This window comes from Lissotriton vulgaris, chromosome 6, assembly GCF_964263255.1.
Source record: "Lissotriton vulgaris chromosome 6, aLisVul1.2, whole genome shotgun sequence".
Classification (NCBI taxonomy): domain Eukaryota; kingdom Metazoa; phylum Chordata; class Amphibia; order Caudata; family Salamandridae; genus Lissotriton; species Lissotriton vulgaris.
Window position 1 is genome coordinate 1,323,979,746 of NC_141694.1, and position 24,122 is coordinate 1,324,003,867.

General features: G+C 45.0%; 1 protein-coding gene across 1 annotated transcript in view; it reads left to right on the forward strand.

Annotated features, from left to right (window-relative positions):
- The first annotated feature begins 3,870 nt into the window (after positions 1-3,870).
- Positions 3,871-24,122, forward strand: part of SAMD5 (sterile alpha motif domain containing 5) — a 274,149-nt gene continuing 253,897 nt past the window's right edge. Inside the window, exon 1 of the mRNA XM_086925402.1 lies at positions 3,871-4,466. Within this exon, the coding sequence (XP_086781528.1) occupies positions 4,011-4,466 (456 nt within the window). The 5' untranslated portion in view covers positions 3,871-4,010. The remainder of the gene's footprint in view (positions 4,467-24,122) is intronic.

A 24,122-nucleotide genomic window follows, 5' to 3' on the forward strand; every position in this document is an offset into this window, starting at 1 on the left:
ACTCCTTTTTATATTTAACGCTTAAAGACGTATTTGAGAGTTTGAGTTTGGGGGGCACGTAGAGACGGTCTGAGGAATAGGTTAAATATGCTTGGTATGTTGCATCCCAATTTGAGAAAAAAAAAATAGGCAATTTTGGGTACGAAATGGTGTTACAAATTTGCTTTTGTTTATAAGATAATAAAAGCTCAACCAAGCAATTTATATCAGCTAATGCTGTTACTCAGTCCAAATAAACTATTCTTGTTCATTTTCAGAGGTTTAAATGGCTGATGTGGTCCTGCTGGCATTCAGATGAGTAGTGTGTAGTTACAAACAGATCACTGTAGCAAGTGTTTTATGGCGGTGGGCTTTCTAACTTGTATCGGAACTTGTGACCGAAAGTTTACACACAGATCTCTGCAGCAGGTACACGAACCAGGCTAGTTACCCTACAGGGGTTGTACCTGTAACCTGTATTATGCATGGTAGAGCAAAACACACAAGATGATGGACGGAATGTTGCACAATGGCAAAACATTCACCCAGTCACAGATCTGGGTATAATCCATCGTTGTTTTGCCCACCAAGCCACCCCAGTTTAAACATGGCCATATGCAAATCAGTCTTGACCCTGTGCCTCATGGGAACAGTCCAGCCCGAACTGCCAAGCCATGTTTTCCCTGGACCGGAATCAAGCATCCTAGGACCGGTTTCTGGCTATCAGCCGTCTTCAGCCAGGATAGCTTGACTCCAGTGGCTTAGTGAGCTTGAGACCCACGTCTGGGCATACCCTTCCCACATAAGGTGAACAGCAAAACACACAAGATCATGGACGGAATGTTGCACAATGGCAAAACATTCACCCCCAGTCACAGATCTGGGTTTAATCCATCGTTATTTTGCTCACCAAGCCACCCCAGTTCAAACATGGCCATATGCAAATCAGTCTTGACCCTGTGCCTCAACTACTCATTGAAGGAGCTGGTAAGTGTTACACTTGTGTTGTTGCCTTGTAATATTTCTTTGTTTGTTATGAATGAATAACAATAATGATAACCTGTTATATGTATATGTTTGTATTCGGATGGAGGCGAAAAGGCCAGATTCGACCAGTGACCTCCAGATGCGTACAGGACACAAAATGAAGATGGCAATTTCTTTCTTTTTTCCCATTCCTACCCCTACCCCAATTTTCCCCAAGTTAGACAACACCATAATGTTCCAAATATAAACAACAATGGTGCTGTCTATTTGGGGAGTTTGAGGATTGTCATCAGAATCCTGCCATTCTGCCTCTACCACTTCCTACAGTTCTAACACCAAATTAAAAACAGTGATTTGAAAACCCCTTGAATCTGCAGCATACTTCTACTTTAAACACACCCAGATACATGACCTTTCCTGAATGAATCAATATCAGGGAGCCACTCAACTGGAATAATCTAGAAAGTTGGAGTTACTCTATTTGTGTTTCACTGGAATTGTGTTTTTATGTGTTCATTCTCTCAACGTTGTTTGATTGCAATATTTCATTTTATCTACTTTTTATAATAAATTGATATTTGCTCACCTGTTTTCAACCCCCTCTACTTTTTGTCAATGTTACTGATATCCACATTAGTTAGCTTCCGTGATGCCAAATAAGATCAATAGTACTGCAATGTCGCTTTCTGTGATGTCACTTCTTGTGACGCAATATGCAATTAGGGGGGCCTCGCATCTTCCCTTTCGCCCGGGGCCTCAGAAGGCCTAGGACCGGCCCTGTGCATCATTCCACTGTGTTCTGAAAAGTGATCATGCAATCAACTCTTAGAATCGAATTAATAATACTGTCAATTGGAGAATGTTAATCCCGAGCAATAGCTCTGATGGCCGATAGGTGGCGCTGCAAGATTGCTAGTTTTGATGATAGTGGTTAGTGAAAGGATGAAGGTACCGCGAACGACAGAGGTAAAAAAACACAGAAGTCACCGGCTGACTGGGCAAGGGCGCTGCACTCGCCGATTCCCCAATGTCATTGTCAATATACAAATAAAAAATGGCCGGGGGAAGAGGAATGAGCAATGGATTAGACACCACAACCAAAACATTGCTGCACACGACCAAGTAACAAAACAGACAACAATGTCCAGTCCCCTTCCTGACTCGTGCAAGTCTGGAGAAGTTACAAGAAAACAATCAAGTGCGTGCGGGTGTGTTGTGTGCGTGTAACAAACAGTTTACATTTGCGAGGCTCAAAGCACTCAAACCGAAATGAATCACGAAAGAGACTTGCGCACAACTACACAAACACCATCAACCTTTATTAAGGAAGTTGTAAGGAATGCACACATCATAAAAACAGCGCACGTGCTAATGAAAATTTCGCCTTTCATTCTTTCTCAACTTCTCCAGTGTTTACTCACAGGGGGGAGTTGGGATCAAAAAAAGAAGGGGAAAATCGTCCCTATGAGAATATTTACCCAGCTACAATACAACCACACTGTAATTGTGAGGTCTCTAAAAATGAAGGTGGTGCGGACACTTCACCTTTACAATTGTTTGTATATATAACTCGTCGTTGCCAGGACGGTGTTTTCTCATTTATTCTGCATTTAATGCAGCCCATATCTCTCCCTAGACAAAAAAAAGTCCAATCTGTGCCTCCAGCCTCAGTGAAAATACAGCCCTGGAGTTTCTAATAAAATGAAACACGCACGCCATCCTTTCGCTGGTACAATCTCCAGAGCGTGAACGGGAGGCAGGCGCTGTTCAATCTCCTTTTCGGTAGGGGGTGAGTTTGGAAAGGGTGGACAAGGCAGCGTCCCCAGCAGAGCTGCTGTCCGTCAGGCAGCCGAGAGCGAGGAAGCGACAGACAGCCTGCATCTCCCGGCGGCGCACTGAGCAGACACACGCCGAGGGAGGGCACGGGCAGCGGATCGAGCCTTTCTAAAGAGGGATTACAAATAAAGCAGGTCGGCGCGGCAGAGCCCACATCAGAGAGCTGTTGCTGCTGCTTCCGGTGTCTTCTGCCGGGATTCCACGGACATGGTCTCCGCTCCCCTCCAGATTCGCAGCGGCGATTCCTGTGGCGTGCCGGTGTCCCCAGAGCCAGCTCCCCGCAGGGAAGGGAGCGTGAGGCTCGGCGTGCAGGCGTGAGGTGCGGCTGGATCCGCGGGGGCTGGGACCGGCTCCTGGATGTAGCGCGTGACATCTCCGAGATGCGCGGGAGGAAATCGCACAAGTGCAAGAAAGTGTGAGGACCGGCACGGTACGTTTTAGGAATCGTGCATAAAAACTGCACAGCGTGCATGCAAGTGGCCAAAGGGCTCCGATTTCCCCACCAGGGTGGATGCTGCCACCAACTCGGGTGAAGTGTGTTCGTGGATTTTTTATTTATACATTGATGCTTCCAAATGAGGATAACTTCTCATTTTGGAGGTGTGGGCTGTGCGAGCAGGTGAGTTCAGAGTGATGGAAAAGTACAACAGCTTCAGCAGCAGGTGATTCGCGAGGGAGCACTCACTCTATGTTTGCAAGCTTCAGCACTTTTGCTTTCTTTTTTCCATTATGATGCCTCCTTAGAAGGTGCAATTCTTTGTTTTTTGAGTCGCTGCTTTTTTGATTTCATTGTTTTTGGTTCGTTTTCCCTGCTGGATTCACGACAGTTGCCCAGAAAATGATCAATAATCATCATAAATACACAAGAAGGTGGGAATTTGCTCTATTTTGACATTCTGAGAGTACAAGAGAACAGCAGTTGGAGAACACTCTTGGAACCCCGTGTGTTCATTGCCAACTCTTGCTGCTTGTGTGAGGCAAACTTTGGAATCTAGATAGCTCTAGGTATGAATGAGGCCCACTCTGAGGGTTTTTGGGTTGGTTGTTGAAAGGATTCAAACAGAAGAATTATTCAACGTGGGACGCTGGATTTTTTTGTTGGGATTGATGGATTTTTTTGAGGTTTTGTTCTTTTTGCGGAGTAAATTTCCATAATCTATATGCATAACCCATAGTGTTGGACCTGGGCTGCGTTTATTGTGCTAGCCATGTGCACCAACATAGTCTATGAGTGGCTGAAGACCTTGCGGCTCGTGCAGTACACAGAGGCATTTGTGGATAATGGCTACGATGACCTGGAGGTGTGCAAGCAGATCGGGGACCCGGACCTGGACGCCATCGGGGTGTGGTTGCCCCACCACCGACGGAAGATCCTGCAAGCTGTCCAGAGGCTGAAGGAGGAGGAGAATGCACCTGGGCTTTATTTCACCCTTGAACCCCAGCAGGTGGCACCGCCCATCCCGGAGATCTATGCCAGGCACTTGGTTTTGCATCGCGAGGCCCCGAAGGCCCCACAGGGCCCTAAAGCTCCAGCCAAGGGTCACAGCACTGGGCTGCGTGGGATGGGCCTAGGAATTTTTCCCAAACTCAAATTGAAGATTATGATCAGAGATAAACTCATCCGGGACGGGGTCAACTTGAGCAAGCCGCCGTACTCCAGCAAGGTAAGATGAGATGCCAATAAGTTTTGTTATTTAATGAAGAGTCACATATAGGCCTGTGAATGTTGAGCACTCTTTAGGAAATGTGTATCTTCATTCTTTTTATGGTTGTTAGACATATGCTGCACACTTGTAACACACTTGTCTGTGGGGCATTTATTCTTATTCTATTTATTGCCTCTAACTGCAGTGTTATTGTCCCACTAGATTTATACACATAGGTGTTTTTGGATTTGACTGTCTTTCCCTAAAGTGTTTTTAGAGTTATTTAATGTGTGTGGGTTGGTTGATCCACAGTTAGGAGGCTTCTCTGGAGAATCTCCTATATACCTCTATATTTGAATGCTGTTGTGGCGAGTTTAGGAAGGTTGGATTAGCAAAGGTGTACTTTTCAAGCTTGACAGAAGATCTGTTTTTGCAAAGGTAGACAGTGCAGTACCGGCCAGGTGATCGAAGGTGAGGCAGGAGATTGTGTGCTTAATTTATGTTTTCAGCTGGTGCTAATTTCGAGCATGCATTGGATGCATTCTATGTCACATACAGTGTGGGGATTTTATTTTTAATGAGGTGAACTGAAGGTGGGCCCGGTAAAAGAATTGTTGTGCCTTGATTCTCAAAAAAAGATGCATTTAAATCTAGCTGTCCGACTATCTAGAAGCCCTTTTTTTGTTGCAGATGCAAGCACGACCACTTTCTAACTCAGTGGAGAAATGTCATAGAGTTGAAAAAATGAAGTACTTTGCTATATTGACACGCGCCATCTTGAAAGCAATGGCTTTTGGGAAATGAAACGCACCAGAACGTTTGATGTGCAGCGTGTCACATTATAAATTCTCTCACAGGAAAATCAAAATGTCAGACATTGTTAATGCTCCTTCCTATTCTTGTCTTTCCTGCTCACCCGATTTGAAGGTTCTGAACTTTGGGCACAATGGGCCTTAACTCTGTATGTCTTGTTACTAGGAGGTTGTGACAAAGGTCGCGCGCATTCCTTGATAAAAATGATCACATTGTAAAATGGCTTCTGTTACTTTCCACTTTGCTGTGTTGCTCGCACCCTAGCATATGAAACAGAATATGTCATGCTTAAATAAAGGAAGCTAGTTAGGCCTCAGATTGACCTGCGGTGGCGACCCCTTGAACCTGCCAGCCCCTGGTCATTGTCACGGCACGTGCCCCTTGAGTGTGTGATTAGTATGTGGCGATGGCTCTTGGCTGGCCGTCCTGGGAGCAGCCGGGGCTGTCTGTCAGCGGGAATTGAAAGGCGGAAGTCAACACTGCAAAAGGCAGCCAGACGCTGGCCGCGCACGTGGCGCCTGACAGATGTTAAAACCCAGTGTCAGTTTCCAGCGACCCTGCGTTTGACGTCTATGTTTAGAGCAGAACTTCGCGAGGCCCTACGTCACTTGCCATTTTATTCCATGCTTTCTTTTTTTTAGGAATAAGGGCTGCAGCAAATTATGCGGGGGGGGGGGGGGGGGGGCGGTTGATTTGTCGTATTGTACTCTCTCCCCATTTAGTCCTGGGTCATCAACACAGTAGCAGTAGTGTGTGTGTGTGTGTGTGCTCTTCTGTTCGGCAGTGGTACCTCGAGGACACAGGCTCTGTACGCACAGTGCAGGAATCGCTGGGGCGCAAGGACTGCTTGCTCGCCAGTTTTCTAATTCCTTAAGCACAGCAATGGTTCTGCTCGAAACTTTCCCCGAATGTTTTGCATTTTTCCCAACTTCCGTTTTTTAGACGTGCTTGAGAGGTCAAACCCCGGTTGGGGCAGAGGTAGCCCGGCTGTTCTGGATTCGTGTTCAGATTATACATTGTATGTACCCTTCATGACAAAGCTTCATGTGGAACATGTGCCATTGCAAAACAGAAAGCTCATGGCATGCTGCATGTAAACGAGATTATTCTTTCCCCCTGCATTCCTCCCACAACTCTTTACTTTCCTTTTCTCTTTTCTTCCTTCCTCCCAAGCCGCCTTCCGTCCTCACTTCCACCCTCCTTTCTTTTTTTTTCTACTCCCTTCCTTCATTCTTCGTTTCTTCTTAGATCAATATTATGCATGTTCTTTCCTCTCATCTTACCTTCTTTCTCTTCTCCCTCCGTTCTTCCTTTCCCTCATTTTATCTTACTCTGATTCCTACCTTCATCCTTCCCTTCTTTAAACCCTTCGTCTCTCTCAACCCCTTCCCTGACTCTCATTTGCTGACATATGTATCTTAAATCGCTCGACGGTTTACGCGCCACAAAACCGGGCGCACAGAGCTGAATGTGGTTAGATGAAGCTTTTGAGTCAAGGAAAGGCGTCATTGAAAGTGGAGGTGAGATTTGGAGAGAAGGACGTCATTTTAGACTTCACTGTACCTACCGTCTTTTATTTGACTGAGAGTGCAGAAGTGAGCTTGAGGTGCCTGTCTGACAGTCTAAACTCCTTCATGTCCTGGGGAAAGAAGGGCCAGGGTGGAGGAGGTGAAGTAACAAATACTGAATTTAGATAGTTCTTCCTGAGAAAAGGAAGTTGAAGAGGTTAGATAGCTCACTGCCTTTCAGAAACATATCACCAAAGAACGCAGTGTCCAGCTGTACAAGTGGTGCATTGAGAGATGTGTTCTATGCATTTTCTTTCCGTGCCTGGGAGCGTGGAACTGGTGTGCTCACAATTTTCCATGCTGCAAGTAAGTGACCCCAGGGTCCCCTGACATGTCGCCAAACTTCAGACAGAGGTGCTTCTCTTCGCAAACATCACTCTAAGGTCCATACTAAACTATGTGTATCTATATACACACAAAGCAATCATTGGCAAAGCCAATAGGCCGGGCATTGGCTGCAAACCTTTCGGCTTTGCTAATTAGTTTTTTTTGGCGAATATTGTTTTAAAACTTTATTATAAAACCAATTCAAGTGTGGTTGCTCAGGTAGGCAAATCCATGCATGCACATGCACACAGTGCTGTCATAAAAAATACTTCTAAAAGTAAAACACGTTCAGAGTTGGCCGTCTTTGCATGCATGTACTCACTCAGACATATGCATGCACAGATAGCCTTCTTTGGTTTTTATAACAGTAATGAATGTTCAAAGATACCCGCCAATGTGGGTGGATGCTTGCACATATATGCACAGGCATGGCCGGCCATTTTAGATTATTTGTCTTCCCAAAATAATGACATATGTGCCCATCGCACTCAGATCTGGATGTAAAAATGTCCCTTTGGCCAGGGCCAGCGTCCTACCCCGTGGACTGGCCAATCCTTGTGGCACGTAGCCTATAGCTGCAGGATCAGACATGACACCTGAAAGATAAGAGACAAATGCAGCTAGCCTTCACAAGCTGCACATCAATACTAGAGATTAGGTGCAGTGTAACAGTTAGTACCTAAAAGGGAATATAAATGTCAAATAAATATTTATCCACAGGAAACAGCAGGTTAAGCGTGTGCATAAAACTATGAACAAAGACCTGCCGCAGTAATGGTACAGGGCATGGAGGAGAAAGCGCTTTAAGAAACAGGCCATCAATGTCCTGCGCCCTCCAGAGGAGCGCACATTCAGTCCTTGATGTGTTAGTGTCTTTAGTGTTGGGCACACTGGCTTACTCTGTGATGCCTAGTTCAATGTGCTAACGTCTCAATCAGACCTTTTTGTGGCAAATAAAAAGCAGGACTGCTGAAACTTTGATTTCTGCTGGCAGGTGGCATCGTGAAGGTCTGCCTTGTTACCCCAAAGGGACCGGGCACTCCTGTGACAGGCAGTTCTAGCACACACAGGAAGTTGAAAGAGGATGGGCAAAGAGTGATCTCAGAAATTACTGGATGGTCAAAAATCAATCTCTCAAAACGATGACTTTTCGGATCATATAGACACTAGCATAGAGTCTAAAATAATCTTCACATAACAATGTTGCGCGAGACGAGGACATTTAAGCAATATTTGTGTTTTGAAACAAACTGTTTCTCCTGCAATGTTATCAAAATGCTATTTTGTTTCAAAAGAGCTGCAACATGCACTGGACACAGTCTCTGCATTGATTAGTTGATTTAAATTGCCTCTCACCCAAGTGTTTTTCTTATCCTCACGTCAGATGGACTGTCTCTTTCTGGTATCTCTTTTTCCAGGGCTCTGATATTATTTTGTGGAGGGTTCAAGTGGGGCTTCACCAAATTGGAAACATTATAATTCTCAGCAGTCTGAAGATAGCTTTCTGTAGGCTGGATGAAACCTGACAACAGGTGGATCAAACATCCCAGGCTGGAATGGTGCAGCAGTGTCCAGCTGCCTCTAGGCTCACATGGATGTGAATGACATGGTACCTACAGACGTTTGAAAGTACAAGGTCTGCCTCATCACCTCTTAGTATGTCAATGGCAGAGTGAATGGACACAAACAGTGAGAATTAAACCTTCCTCCCTGTGGAATCCTCCAGTGATTCCTTTAGCTTCCTCAGCCTTCCTAGTATCCTTAGGATTGTGCAAAATTGGAAATGTTTAATTACAGAAGCAATCACATGAACCTTTTCTTCCTCCCTGAATGCGGGTCCCTTGCTTTTTTAGGCAACTCATATGTGGGTATAAGTATTGTTCCTTGTCATCAGGTTTGGCTACACATAACTTTCACTGTCTCTACAGAGGAGATCCTGCTCATGTGATCCACCCCTGATCTCCCCTCCAGGGAATGTGTTTCCAGGATATTCCCAGGGCCATTCCCCACCACTGGTCCAGCCAGTGCAGGGTTAGAATTTGCACTGTCCATCAGCCGGGCTCAGAAGGTGCTCTTTGGTGTAGGTGTGGGAGTGGCTACTAAAGCTCAGTCAAAGATCACATCTGGTGCTGTTGCAGGAGGAGCTTCTCAGTTGCAGGTCCATCCCTCTCCGCTGTGCATTCCTATAGCGGTCCTGCTTTTTTGAGACAGTGAGCTGTGAGCTGACATTCTGGATCTCAATGAAAAGTTCCCTCAAGGGAATCCAAAGTTCTTGCAAACTCCTGGACTTTGCCACCAGAAGTGGATGAAGATGCACTTGTCACTTGAAAAGTTTGGGGCTCAGGATAGGCAGATGGTAATGCTGATGGATACGTATCAAGTAAGGTCAGATTGGAGCAGAGTGAACACAAATCCTCTCAGCCCTACCTCCTCGCTTCCCTTTATGCAGCTCAATTCTTGAAGGCTCAAATGCAGCAAATATGCTCAGTTTGATTCCTACGGGATGCGAGATCCAGACTTCGGTTCCTCAACAACAATTCGAGTTAGAGTCATTGGGTGAGAGCCATGTTACCCTCTCCTGCAGAGGCGGACAAGTCCAGCTAGTCTTAAGTAAAATAAGACTAGATAAGCTTTTAATCTTATCCAAGTCAAAATCATTACCACAGTCTGGATCACAGGCAGGGCTGGACTGGCCGCAGCTGGCACCAGGCATTTCCGTGTTGGGCGGCCATTGTGGGTGCCAGTTTTGTGCCTCTGGGGGGCCGTTTTCGGTACCGGGGCCGGCAATATCGGCCCCCTATAAGAAAATTGTCCGAACCTGGCCCTAGCAAAAAGCTCGGCCGCACCCACCCCCCCAGGGCGCTGCTTCTTTCTGCCTCTCACATAGGTGTTCTACTCAAGTGGAAGCTTCCTCAACGTGAGCAGAAGGTTTCTCAATGCGAGCGGTAGCGACCAACCACAACCACCCGCAGTGAGAAATCTCGCCCGAGGTGGTCTGGAGTAAGATTTTCTTTGCTCGCCAATGTTAAGCACGGGAGAGGCGATAGTCCACTCTGCGCGGCTAACTGGAGTTTTTCAGAAATCTGCGCTTTACGTGGAGCGCAGAATCTGGCCATTTTAGATTATTTGTCTTACCAAAATAATGAAATATGTGCCCATCGCACTCAGATGTGGATGTAAAAACGTCCCTTTGGCCAGGGCCAGAGTCCAACCCCGTGGACTGGCCAATCCTTGTTGCACGTAGCCTATAGCTGTTCACAGCGGGAGTTGGCTGCAGGATCAGACATGACACCTGAAAGATAAGAGACAAATGCAGCTAGCCTTCACAAGCTGCACATCAATACTAGAGATTAGGTGCAGTGTAACAGTTATTACCTAAAAGGGAATATACATTTCAAATAAACATTTATCCACAGCAAACAGCAGGTTAAGCGTGTGCATAAAACTATGAACAAAGACCTGTCGCAGTAATCGTACAGGTCATGGAGGAGAAAGCGCTTTAAGAAACAGGCCATCAATGTCCTGCGCCCTCCAGAGGAGCGCACATTCAGTCCTTGATGTGTTAGTGTCTTTAGTGCTGGGCCCACTGGCTTACTCTGTGATGCCTTGTTCAATGTGCTTGACGTGGTGGCTGAGCGCATCAATCAGACCTTGTTGTGGCAAATAAAAAGCAGGACTGCTGAAACTTTGATTTTTGCTGGCAGGTTGCATCGTGAAGGTCTGCCTTGTTACCCCAAAGGGACCGGGCACTCCTGTGACAGGCAGTTCTAGCACACACAGGAAGTTGAAAGAGGATGGGCAAAGAGTGACCTCAGAAATTACTGGATGGTCAGAAATCAATCTCTCAAAACTATGACATTTCGGATCATATAGACACTAACATAGAGTCTAAAATAATCTTCACATAACAATGTTGCGCGAGACGAGGACATTTAAGCAATATTTGTGTTTTGGAACAAACTGTTTCTCCTGCAATATTATCAAAATGCTATTTTGTTTCAAAAGAGCTGCAACATGCACTGGACACAGTCTCTGCATTGAGTAGTTGATTTAAATTTCCTCGCTCTCACCCTAGTGTTTTTCTTATCCTCACGTCAGATGGACTGTCTCTTTCTGGTATCTCTTTTTCCAGGGCTCTGCTGTTATTTTGTGGAGGGTTCAAGTGGAGCTCCACCAAATTGGAGATTCTCAGTAGTCTGAATGTAGCTGCTTTCTGTAGGCTGGATGAAACCTGACAACAGGTGGATCAAACATCCCAGGCTGGAATGATGCAGCAGTGTCCAGCTGCCTCTAGGCTCACATGGATGTGAATGACATGGTACCTACTGCAGTTTGAAAGTATAAGGTCTGGCTCATCACCTCTTAGTATGTCAATGGCAGAGTGAATGGACACAAACTGTGAGCATTAAACCTTCCTCCCTGTGGAGTCCTCCAGTGATTCCTTTAGCTTCCTCAGCCTTCCTGGTATCCTTAGGATTGTGCAAAATTGGAAATGTTTAATTACAGAGGGAATCACATGAACCTTTTCTTCCTCCCTGAATGTGGGTCCCTTGCTTTTTTAGGCACCTCATATGTGGGTACAAGTATTGTTCCTTGTCATCAGGATTGGCTACACATAACTTTCATTGTCTCTACAGAGGAGATCCTGCTCATTTGGTCCTCCCTGATCTCCCCTCCAGGAAATATGCTTCCAGGATATTCCCAGGGCCATCCCCTACCACTGGTCCAGCTAGTGCAGGGTTAGAATTTGCACTGTCCATCAGCCGGGCTAAGAAGGTGCTCTTTGGTGTAGGTGTGGCAGTGGCTACTAAATCCTCAGTCAAAGAAGACACGTGGTGCTGTTGCAGGAGGAACTTCTCAGTTGCAGGCCCATCCCTCTCCGCTGTGCATTCCTACAGCGGTCCTGCTTTTTTGAGACAGTGAGCTGTGAGCTGACATTCTGGATCTCAATGAAAAGTTCCCTCAAGGGAATCCAAAGTTCTTGCAAACTCTTGGACTTTTCCACCAGAAGTGGATGAAGATGCACTTAAAAAGTTCGGGGCTCAGGATAGGCAGATGGTAATGCTGATGGATACGTATCAAGTAAGGTCAGATTGGAGCAGAGTGAACACAAATCCTCTCAGCCCTACCTCCTGGGTTCCCTTTATGCAGCTCAATTCTTGAAGGCTCAGATGCAGCAAATGCTCAGTTGGATTTCTACGGGATGCGAGATCCAGACCTCGGTTCCTCAACAGCAATTCGAGTTAGAGTCATTGGGTGAGAGCCATGTTACCCTCTCCTGCAGAGGGGGACAAGTCCAGCTAGTCTAAAGTAAAATAAGACTAGATAAGCTTTTAATCTTATCGAAGTTAAAATCACAGGCTGGGTTGGACTGGCCGTAGCGGGCACCAGTTTTGGGTGGCCGTTTTCGTTACTGGGGCCGGCAATCTCGGCTTCCTATAAGAAAACTGTCCAAACCCGGCCCTAGCAAAAAGCTCAGCCGCACCCCCCCCCAGGGCGCTGCTTCTTTCTGCCTCTCACATAGGTGTTCTACTCAAGTGGAAGCTTCCTCAACGTGAGCAGAAGGTTTCTCAATGCGAGCGGTAGCCACCAGCCGCAACCACCCGCAGTGAGAAATTTTGCCCGAGGTGGTCTGGAGTAAGATTTTCTTTGCTCGACAATGTTAAGCACAGGAGAGGAGATAGTCCGCTCTGCACCGCTAACTGGAGTTTTTCAGAAATCTGCGTTCTACGTGGAGCGCAGAATGTGAAAAACTCTGTGAACACCGCAAGTGAAGCGGAATTTCACACCCAGGCCGAGATTATCATAATTTGTCTCTGCCGGCTATGTTACTGGAGAAGTTCCCCTATCAAGAAGCATTGAATGTTTAGTACTCAACAAAATTGGTTCACGGATTCTATTTTCACTGTCTTGCATTTCTGAAATAGAATGGAGCTCTATTTGTAAGCTTTATTTCATAATCAATAAAAGTGTAATCCAACTGCACTAAAGTTTTTCCTTTCGAAAACACAAGGTCTCGGCTGGTGAGTTCAAAAGGTCCCCGTGATTGTTACATTAAGGCTTCAAAAGAATGCGGGGCATTGGCCAGTGAATTCTACATGAACTTAAATGGCACAAATGGATCATTTTTAGAACATTCTCCTGAAACACCTTAGACTTCCTGGTTCTATACGATAACTTTCTAAAGTAAATCACTGAAATAAGTGTAATCATAAAAGGAGTTTAGCTGGACGGAGCACAGATGGTGTGACTGTTTCTAGCTGCTGTTCTCAATGGCTTGGTTCTATGCCTATCGTCACCACAAGGCTAGTTTATTACTTACTAAAACTTTCTGTTCCAGGCCAAGAAACTATTTAAAGTATTTCCAAGATACATCTGCTGCCCAATTCCTCCTAAACAAGCATGCATACTCTGCAGTGGGACGATGCTTTAGCGTACTTCTCACTTTTTGTGGCCAATACAGCAGTAGGTAGAAGTTTGGAGAGTGATTTATTCTAACATGATCTCTACAGCAGATATGATTCAGTACATATGATTGGCAGATAGACTGTTTGGTAATTCGCTGAATGTTTCAACCCTAAGAGCATCATCAGATAAACTCTGAATTCCCTTTTCTCATATGGTGCTCCGTATGGGATCCATATGGCTTGTGCTTCTACTTGATTATTTAAAAAAAGAAGGGAGAGAAATGTCATACTATGAAATCTATATGGTAAAACAAGACAAGCGAGGTAGAGATCGACAAAAGAAACTGAGGCAAATAGAAACCACCTCACTTTCCACGACCACTACTGTTTTAACCAAGGGCAAAATCCTCCAGGCGGAGGGTGCATAAATACTGACCCAAGGATTATGCACATACGTGTATAAAAGAGCTGGGAGACAACATATACCGCTACGAACACTCATAATACACGTGCATGAGGGTCTTTTAATTTGTGAGACACCACGTACCTACCTGCATACCCTGGTTATGCAGGACAAGTGATCCTTCCGCCATGATTTTTTGAGTATTCAAAGGAGACTGAACGGATCAGCACTCTGCCTCCCCCCTGTGATATTTTGTGCAAATAGAATGCCACTTTATCATCCGATAAAAGAGCAAAAACCCGAGAGGAATGAAAAATGACGAGGAACTTTATGTACATTTGGAATAAATAAGAAAAGAACTAGGAGTAAGAAAATCTGAACGCTTGGAAACCCTGAATATGTTTGACTCTTTAGCTGCTTGAATATTCACAAGGAACTAAACCTTGCTGAGAGTATCTGTTAGGCTCGGACATTGATGTTGTTAATGAAAAATGGATACTATATCCTCTCACTGATTTGTTTAAACTAATCATAAAGAAATGAGTAAGCATTATTTACATATGTGGAGAGCCGTCACAAAACCAAAATGTAGAAGAACGAGCTGTGTAACAATGCAAGCGCAAATTACTGCTCAGGCACTAAACCTGAATGTACATATATTATAAATATTCATTACATTTTGTGAAAGTCTGGCGCAAAAAGTCGAAATTGTAAATATGAATATAACTTGTGTAAACTACATATCCCAGAAAGCTACCTAAAGGCAGAATGGGATTTAAATGAAACACAAATGATGGCTCACTTACCGTGAAAAAAGCCAAGGTGTGGCTGAAACGTGTTGGTCTGAGCATTGAAAAAATACATCAAGTTGATAAACCCAAGCCTGATTGCCCCGTCCTTGGTGGAAAAAGTTGTTGTTTTGGGTCATGATCCGACCCCTACGCAGAGCACCGGTAGCAGAGCGGGCAGGGTCTAAGGATCACTTTGTGCTGGAGATATATATATATATATATATTAATTCATTAAGTTCCGCAGACGCTGAACGCCGCCTTGACTCCTCCTCTTCGTGACAGAGGCTCGTGCTGGGTGGCGAGCCCTTAAATCAATTCCATAATCCACACATTGCTCCTCACATCCAAGGCTGTATGAAAAAGCACGAACTCGAGTTGCATCAAAAAGGATTTTATTCCGTGACTGGCAACAGAAAATTAACTTGACGCGTTTCGGGAGACTTCCCTTGCTCACGAGTCAAGTTGTGTGCATCTCATTGGTTTAAATAAACAAACATGTGACACAATACCATAAACAACAGACTACCGCGATTTCTCAACAAAGCAGTAATTCGGAAAGTTTTTCTTCTTGACAACAGTTTACACATATTCTTTTTGTTTAATTCGAAACAGGGGTATACATTTCTATAATCTTGCCTGCAAAACAAAAATTAATTAATGCAAATATCAATTTTTTAGCTTTACTTCGCCGTGTTCGTTGCACTTGTATCAATAAAGTTATGTGAGTTCCTAAGGCTTTATATTAGGCCATAAATCTTTGAGTCTGCTTGTTATATAAGCAAATGGCGATTGCTATCTTTAAACTGCAGCGGTTTCCAAATTAATCACAAGGCTAGAACACATCAATACAGTTATACAAATGCCTTGGCTTACTTTAAACTGTAGTAGTTTGCAACCGCTTAAAAAATAACAATCGACGATTATAATTTGCAAGTACTGCCCCAGTGGGCTAAAGCGATTCCCAAATTAAATTTCAATGGAACATCATGTTACAAAGGATTTGCAAAGTGCAGAACTATCAAATCTTATTGTGACAGCAACCAATCCTGCCCAAGTGGGCGTAACTCCCTCAACGTAATTTTCCTTGAACATTCAAGTGTGGTAAACTGCATTGTATTGTCTCAATGTTTAAGTGGAGTCCACATTCCCTGAAATAAAAATAATAATAATGAACTACTCAAATTATATACAAAATACCCATTAAAACACACAAACACGATATTTTTACAGAGTTAAAAGAGAATATATATACGAGCACATATGTCAGTATCAGGAATCGGATACTCTAAATGGGACGAACTGCGGGGTTCCAATAGAGGAGCAGGACAGGTCAGATTGCATTATTATACTCTATGCAGCGTGAGCAAACTAGCCTAAATGTACTTCCATTTCCTCATCATTGTGTCCTAGTGGGGCCATAGTTCTGTATTGTATTATGATTTTCGTCTCCAGTATACGTAGACATTGCAGTCTATTGCCACCTCTTTCGTTGTGTTTCATTGTATCAAGGACACAAAAGCTTAACAAATCAGAGTTCTGATCGTGGCAACTTTGGAAATGTCTTGCTATTGGATAGGTTTTATCCACATTCATTTTCGCTCTAAGATGTTCCAAAATGTGTAACTTTGCCTTTTTATTTGTGCTGCCAATATAAGCCTTCTTACATGGGCAGAACAATGCATAAACGGCATATTCAGTGTTGCAAGATGTATGTTCTCGAATTACAAATGGTTCTGCTGCTGATGATAAAACTGCTACCTTCACATTGTGACTATTCTTGCAGGCTTTTCAATTTCTGCAAGTAAAAAAGCCTTGTACATTTGGCATTGTGATTTTATTCGGTTCGATCGCCTTGCATAACTGGTCTTTCAGGGATCTTGCTCTCCTAAACGTTACTTGGGGAGATGCTTCGACACTGATCGCTATGTCTGGGTCAGTTTGTAACATTGGCCAAAATTTATTAAGGCTTTTCCTCAATAGAAATGCTTTGCTACTGTACGTAGTAATGAAACGTGTTTTTGCTCCCGTTTCTACTATCTCTGGGTGTTTTTCTAGTAGTGACTCTCTACTTCTTCCTGCTACCACTTTTTGGGCATTTACAATAGTTTTGTGAGAGTACCCTCTTGCTGCAAATCTCCCACACATTACTTTCTCTTCAGCTGCAAAACTGTTGTTGGTACTACAGTTACGTTTCGCTCGCAGCAATTCCCCTACCGGGATGCTTTGGATAAGGGAATTTGGGTGGCAACTGCGGGCGTGCAGGAGGCTGTTCCCTGATGTCATTTTCCTAAACAGCTCACTTTCCAACTTGTTGTCATTAACTCGCAATTTCAAATCAAGGAATTCCAATGTATCTTTGGACCAGTGACTAGTGAATTTTAGGTTAAACGTGTTGTCATTCAGTGTTTGGACAAATTTCAAAGCTTCCTCTTCAGTCCCTTCCCATATTACAAAAATATCATCTATATACCGCATCAATTTGATTGCGTGTTTTTTATACATAGATGATCGATACGTGATTTCCTCCTCCCAGTACCCCATGAAGAGACCCGCAAAGCAAGTCCCCATGGAAGTACCGAGAGTTTTCTTGAAAACTTTATTGTCAAACAAAAAGTAAGTCTGAGTAAGGCATGTATGCATCATTTGTATGAGCATTTGTGTGTGGTGCAGATATGACACCGACCTTTTAGCCAAAAAATGTCTACAAGCATCTAAGCCTTGCTGGTGGGGGATACTTGTATAAAGGCTTACGACATCAAGTGACAGAAGCGAAACATTCTCCTCCCATTCAATGGTTGCAATTTGCCTCAAAAAGTCACCTGAATCTCTTACATAGGAAGGGAGATTCTGAACTGCATTCTGTAGAAAATGATCCACTTATTTTGAGGTGTTTTCTAGGCAACTGCCATTAGATGAAATAATCGGCCTGCCAGGTGGATTTTCGATACTCTTATGTATCTTCGGTAAAAGATACAAGGCAGGCAGTTTAGGGAATTGGCATTCTAAGAATTTAAATTCCTCCTCTTCAATACCCCGTGTCTTTCCAATGTGAGAGCTGAATGTTATATGCTTTCACAGAGTTCTCGTACTCCATTCGATTACTTCTGCAGTAGGTGGTAGTGTCAGAAAGTTGTCTCAAACCTTCTGCTATATATTTGGATCTTGACTGAACTACGACATTCCCCCCTTTGTCTGACTTTTTGATGACTATTGAGGGTCGTTTTTTAAGCTTTCTAGTGCCTTCCTTTGTGTCTGTGTGATGTTGTTCCAACCTTTATGCTTTTTGTCATTAGCTATGTGTTGCAATTCTCTGCACATACTTTTTTCGAACACATCCATGACATCATTCTTAATCGGTGGTAAAAACACCACCGATTAAGAATGATGTCATGGATGTGTTCGAAAAAAGCATGTGCAGAGAATTGCAACACATAGCTTATGACAAAAAGCATAAAGGTTGGAGCAACATCACACAGACACAAAGGAAGACCTGGGCCTGGGCGGAGACCAACCACAACTGGACTAAAAATATAGTCACCTGGCATCGTTATATAGACAATCTCTTTGTGATCTGGAGAGGATCTATAGAAACAGCCTTGGAATACATAGACAGACTAAACCACAACTTGGTGAATTTACAATTCACTGCTGAGATCAGTGCCTCCTCAGTACATTTCCTGGATTTGGAGGTATGCATAACAGACGGGAATATTCACACCAAATTGTATCTAAAGCCTACAGCAGGCAATTCGATATTGCATGCTCAGAGTAGTCATCCACCCAGACTAATAAGAAGTATTCCGTTCGGGGAACTCCTGCGGATAAAAAGGAATGATACTAGAGAGGTAGACTACCTGAAACATGCACAAGAATGCATGGATAGATTCAGAGCACAAGGCTATGAAGAACGTACCTTGCAAGAAGCTTTCAGCAGGGTTAAAAATACACCCAGAGAGCAATTATTTAAAGGAAGAAATAAGAAAACTGAAAATGGTAAATTCAGAATGATTACGACCTTTTCTGAAGAGGCAGGGGACTTGAAGAAAATCTTTAAGAAAAATTGGAACCTCCTAAAGCTAGAACCCTTAGTAGGATTGGATATCCCATCCCAACCACTACTCACCTTTAGAAAAGCAAGATCGCTGAGGGATACACTCACGAGTAGTTACAAGGGTAAAAAGCCATTAACTCAGTTATCCACTAATCTGCAAGGATTTTTTCCTTGCGGCAAATTCAAGGCGTGCTCAGGCAGCAGAAAAGCCTCTTCAAACATGGTACCAGGGATTGACAAACCGAGAAAGATCAAAAAATTCTTGACATGCAGCACACCATACACGGTGTACTGTCTGGTCTGTCCCTGTGAACTCCAATATATTGGGAGTACCATCCTTGAGACAAAAAAGAGAGTCCTAGAACACACCAGGGCTATAAAAAACTGTGATATGACATATCCGGTAGCCCGGCACTTTCAACTGAAACATAAAAGTGACAGGGATCTGCTCAGATTCTTCATACTAGATCATGTCCCAGCACACCCTAGGGGGGGTGACAGATTAATGATGTTGCGAAGACTAGAGTCTCGCAACATCATTGTCTTACAAACAAGGCACTCAGAAGGTTTGAACACCCATGAAGAACTAGCGGTACATCTGGGTAAATAAGAGGTCCATAAGATGTTAAATGAATTATGGCTACATGATGATCAGTGTAAGAGAAAGGCAAAACAAGGAAAAGATGAAATATGTAAAGAATGTATATGTTATAAAGAAAATGTAAAGATTGTATTTATATGCGGGCATATGTTTGATATGATTAGAATAGAAGTGAATGCATTATGTACGGACTTTGCCCATTCAGGGCGAGATTGAAGGACGGATATAGGAAAAATGCAAAGAGGTTGCAAGCCCATCCAGGGCCTTATTGAAATATATTGTAACATTATAATGGATTGTGTATAATGTTTATCAATGATGATTGATGAATCGAAAAGTTTTGTTTTGCAATATTAATGCAATTGTAAACAGCCAGTTCAGAGATATACATGACTAGGTTAAGATGGCGCCCATACCTCTGTTGATCTGTCCTCTCTCTATGTCGTACATTACAACGTGCTGATGGAAATAAAAATGGCTGCCTCAGAAGCGCATTTTACCATCGAAAAAGGCAAAGCGCCGAAACGCGTCTGGTCGCTGTGGGTTTTGACAATAAACTTTGAACCCGCTCCTGAGAGTGCTTTCTCTTTTCTTCTGAAATACGAGGCGAGACAGAGCTTCAATTTACTGCGTGAGACACCGCCCGCGAAAGCACCCGTCCTTCGAGTGCGCGAAGTAGGTGTAAATCGAGGTAGCTTTGATATATATATATATATATATATATATATGGAAGCTCGCGTGTCAAAGAACACATGCCACACTCGCGGGGCTGCTTGAGCAAGGCTTTATTCACACACAAAAAGCTTGGATAGCTTGATATATCGGGAGAGTTCATTTCAATCCTGTTTCGTCAAAAGTTCCCTGACGCGTTTCGAAGGCGGCTGCCTTCTTCCTCAGAGGGTGACGATATCATGTGCAGGTGAGCAGCAGGACGGGCCTTACTTCATAATGATGAAGGCACGCCCCTGGATGGGGCAATACCTCCTGGTCCTTGTAGTCCTGCTTGTGATTTTTTCCGCATATTAGGCTGTCTCCCACTTCATCAACTGTGCGGGAAAAGTCTTGCTTAGATGCCCCTCGCCAGCCAGGCGGAGTCTTAGTCTATGAGCAGGAAATCGGTGAATACCGTCATTCCAACAGGCTGTATGCCCACCCTTTAGGGACTCTTCCCTCGCCGGTTCCTGGCGGTGCTTAGCGTATTGCAGTAGCCCTGCGACGCTCCATTTACCCATCAAGGCGCTAGCACTCTTCGTGGCGGGTGCGGCTGGGAAGGTGATGGGACCATCCTACAATGGAAGCTCGCGTGTCAAAGAACACATACCACACTCGCGGGGCTGCTTGAGCAAGGCTTTATTCACACACAAAAAGCTTGGATAGCTTGATATATCGGGAGAGTTCATTTCAATCCTGTTTCGTCAAAAGTTCCCTGACGCGTTTCGAAGGCGGCTGCCTTCTTCCTCAGAGGGTGACGATATCATGTGAAGGTGAGCAGCAGGACGGGCCTTACTTCATAATGATGAAGGCACGCCCCTGGATGGGGCAATGCCTCCTGGTCCTTGTAGTCCTGCTTGTGATTTTTTCCGCATATTGCGCTGTCTCCCACTTCATCAACTGTGCGGGAAAAGTCTCGCTTAGATGCCCCTCGCCAGCCAGGCGGCGTCTTAGTCTATGAGCAGGAAATCGGTGAATACCGTCATTCCAACAGGCTGTATGCCCGCCCTTTAGGGACTCTTCCCTCGACGGTTCCTGGCGGTGCTTAGCGTATTGCAGTAGCCCTGCGACGCTCCGTTTACCCATCAAGGCGCTAGCACTCTTCGTGGCGGGTGCGGCTGGGAAGGTGATGGGACCATCCTACAATGGAAGCTCGCGTGTCAAAGAACACATGCCACACTCGCGGGGCTGCTTGAGCAAGGCTTTATTCACACACAAAAAGCTTGGATAGCTTGATATATCGGGAGAGTTCATTTCAATCCTGTTTCGTCAAATGTTCCCTGACGCGTTTCGAAGGCGGATGCCTTCTTCCTCAGAGGGTGACGATATCATGTGCAGGTGAGCAGCAGGACGGGCCTTACGTCATAATGATGAAGGCATGCCCCTGGATGGGGCAATGCCTCCTGGTCCTTGTAGTCCTGCTTGTGATTTTTTCCGCATATTGCGCTGTCTCCCACTTCATCAACTGTGCGGGAAAAGTCTCGCTTAGATGCCCCTCGCCAGCCAGGCGGCGTCTTAGTCTATGAGCAGGAAATCGGTGAATACCGTCATTCCACAGGCTGTATGCCCGCCTTTTAGGGACTCTTCCTTCGACGGTTCCTGGCGGTGCTTAGCGTATTGCAGTAGCCCTGCGACGCTCCGTTTACCCATCAAGGCGCTAGCACTCTTTGTGGCGGGTACGGCTGGGAAGGTGATGGGACCATCCTACAATGGAAGCTCGCGTGTCAAATAACACATGCCACTCTCGCGGGGCTGCTTGAGCAAGGCTTTATTCACACACAAAAAGCTTGGATAGCTTGATATATCGGGAGAGTTCCTTTCAATCCTGTTTCGTCAAAAGTTCCCTGACGCGTTTCGAAGGCGGCTGCCTTCTTCCTCAGAGGGTGACGATATCATGTGCAGGTGAGCAGCAGGACAGGCCTTACTTCATAATGATGAAGGCACTCCCCTGGATGGGGCAAGGCCTCCTGGTCCTTGTAGTCCTGCTTGTGATTTTTTCCGCATATTGCGCTGTCTCCCACTTCATCAACTGTGCGGGAAAAGTCTCGCTTAGATGCCCCTCGCCAGCCAGGCGGCGTCTTAGTCTATGAGCAGGAAATCGGTGAATACCGTCATTCCAACAGGCTGTATGCCCGCCCTTTACGGACTCTTCCCTCAACGGTTCCTGGCGGTGCTTAGCGTATTGCAGTAGCCCTGCGACGCTCCGTTTACCCATCAAGGCGCTAGCACTCTTTGTGGCGGGTGCGTCTTGGAAGGTGATGGGACCATCCTACAATGGAAGCTCGCGGGTCAAAGAACACCTGCCACACTTGCGGGGCTGCTTGAGCAAGGCTTTATTCACACACAAAAAGCTTGGATAGTTTGATATATCGGGAGAGTTCATTTCAATCCTGTTTCGTCAAAAGTTCCCTGACGCGTTTCGAAGGCAGCTGCCTTCTTCCTCAGAGGGTGACGATATCATGTGCTGGTGAGCAGCAGGACGGGCCTTACGTCATAATGATGAAGGCATGCCCCTGGATGGGGCAATTCCTCCTGGTCCTTGTAGTCCTGCTTGTGATTTTTTCCGCATATTGCGCTGTCTCCCACTTCATCAACTGTGCGGGAAAAGTCTCGCTTAGATGCCCCTCGCCAGCCAGGCGGCGTCTTAGTCTATGAGCAGGAAATCGGTGAATACCGTCATTCCAACAGGCTGTATGCCCGCCCTTTAGGGACTCTTCCATCGACGGTTCCTGGTGGTGCTTAGCGTATTGCAGTAGCCCTACGACGCTCCGTTTACCCATCAAGGCGCTAGCACTCTTCGTGGCGGGTGCGGCTGGGAAGGTGATGGGACCATCCTACAATGGAAGCTCGCGTGTCAAAGAACACATGCCACACTCGCGGGGCTGCTTGAGCAAGGCTTTATTCACACACAAAAAGCTTGGATAGCTTGATATATCGGGAGAGTTCATTTCAATCCTGTTTCGTCAAAAGTTCCCTGACGCGTTTCGAAGGCGGCTGCCTTCTTCCTCAGAGGGTGACGATATCATGTGCAGGTGAGCAGCAGGACGGGCCTTACTTCATAATGATGAAGGCACGCCCCTCAATGGGGCAATGCCTCCTGGTCCGTGTAGTCCTGCTTGTGATTTTTTCCGCATATTGCGCTGTCTCCCACTTTATCAACTGTGCGGGAAAAGTCTCGCTTAGATGCCCCTCGCCATATATATATTTATATCGACTCCACGCTTCCCAAGTGCCTCGTCGCACAGAACGGGAACACAGACTCAGAATATGCCGGTATCAGATTTTCTTTATTTTATAATATAGTAGTGGAACGGTGCATGCCTCAGATGCGTTTCGGACACGAGGCTGCGTCCTTGCTCACTTATATATATATATAACACTAGTTGAATGTAACTGGCGTAAAACTCCCTTCACCTCAGAAGCCAATTTCCTTTACCTTTTCATCTCAAAGTGACAATAGGTCATACCATTTATGTCAGATACTTTTTGCTATGGATATTATGACAAATGTGGTGTAAGCTAGAGCAGAATCGCTTTTTGGATGTATATACGGTGGCTAGTTCCTAGAAAAAAGTCTGGGCCTCTGGGTACATTGTTTTGCAAGTTAACTGTTTCTTTACCCCGCTCATGCATGGTTGAGAGGTTATAGATTGAACGTTTTCATATTTTTAAGAATTTTGCTAACATTCTCACCTCTTATTGTTGACACTGAACGGAGTAATTTACCTCTTGCAGTGTTGCATCCTAATGCAAAGTTGGTTTCACAGCTTTGTGTAATTACTGAGATCCAATACTTTGTAGGCTGACAGGAAGACTGACAGCTGTGTATAGTCCTTTGTATTACAGCTCAGCAGCAGGTCTCACTGCCTATACAGACTTCTGCGGTGTGAGGAAGGGAACGCGGCTGCCCTTTTCTTCTGCTCAAGCCTCACAAAGCCTTAAGGAATCTGTATGTTTTGGTGAGGAATGAAGGCCCTGGTGAGGCCTATTGGAGAAAAATAG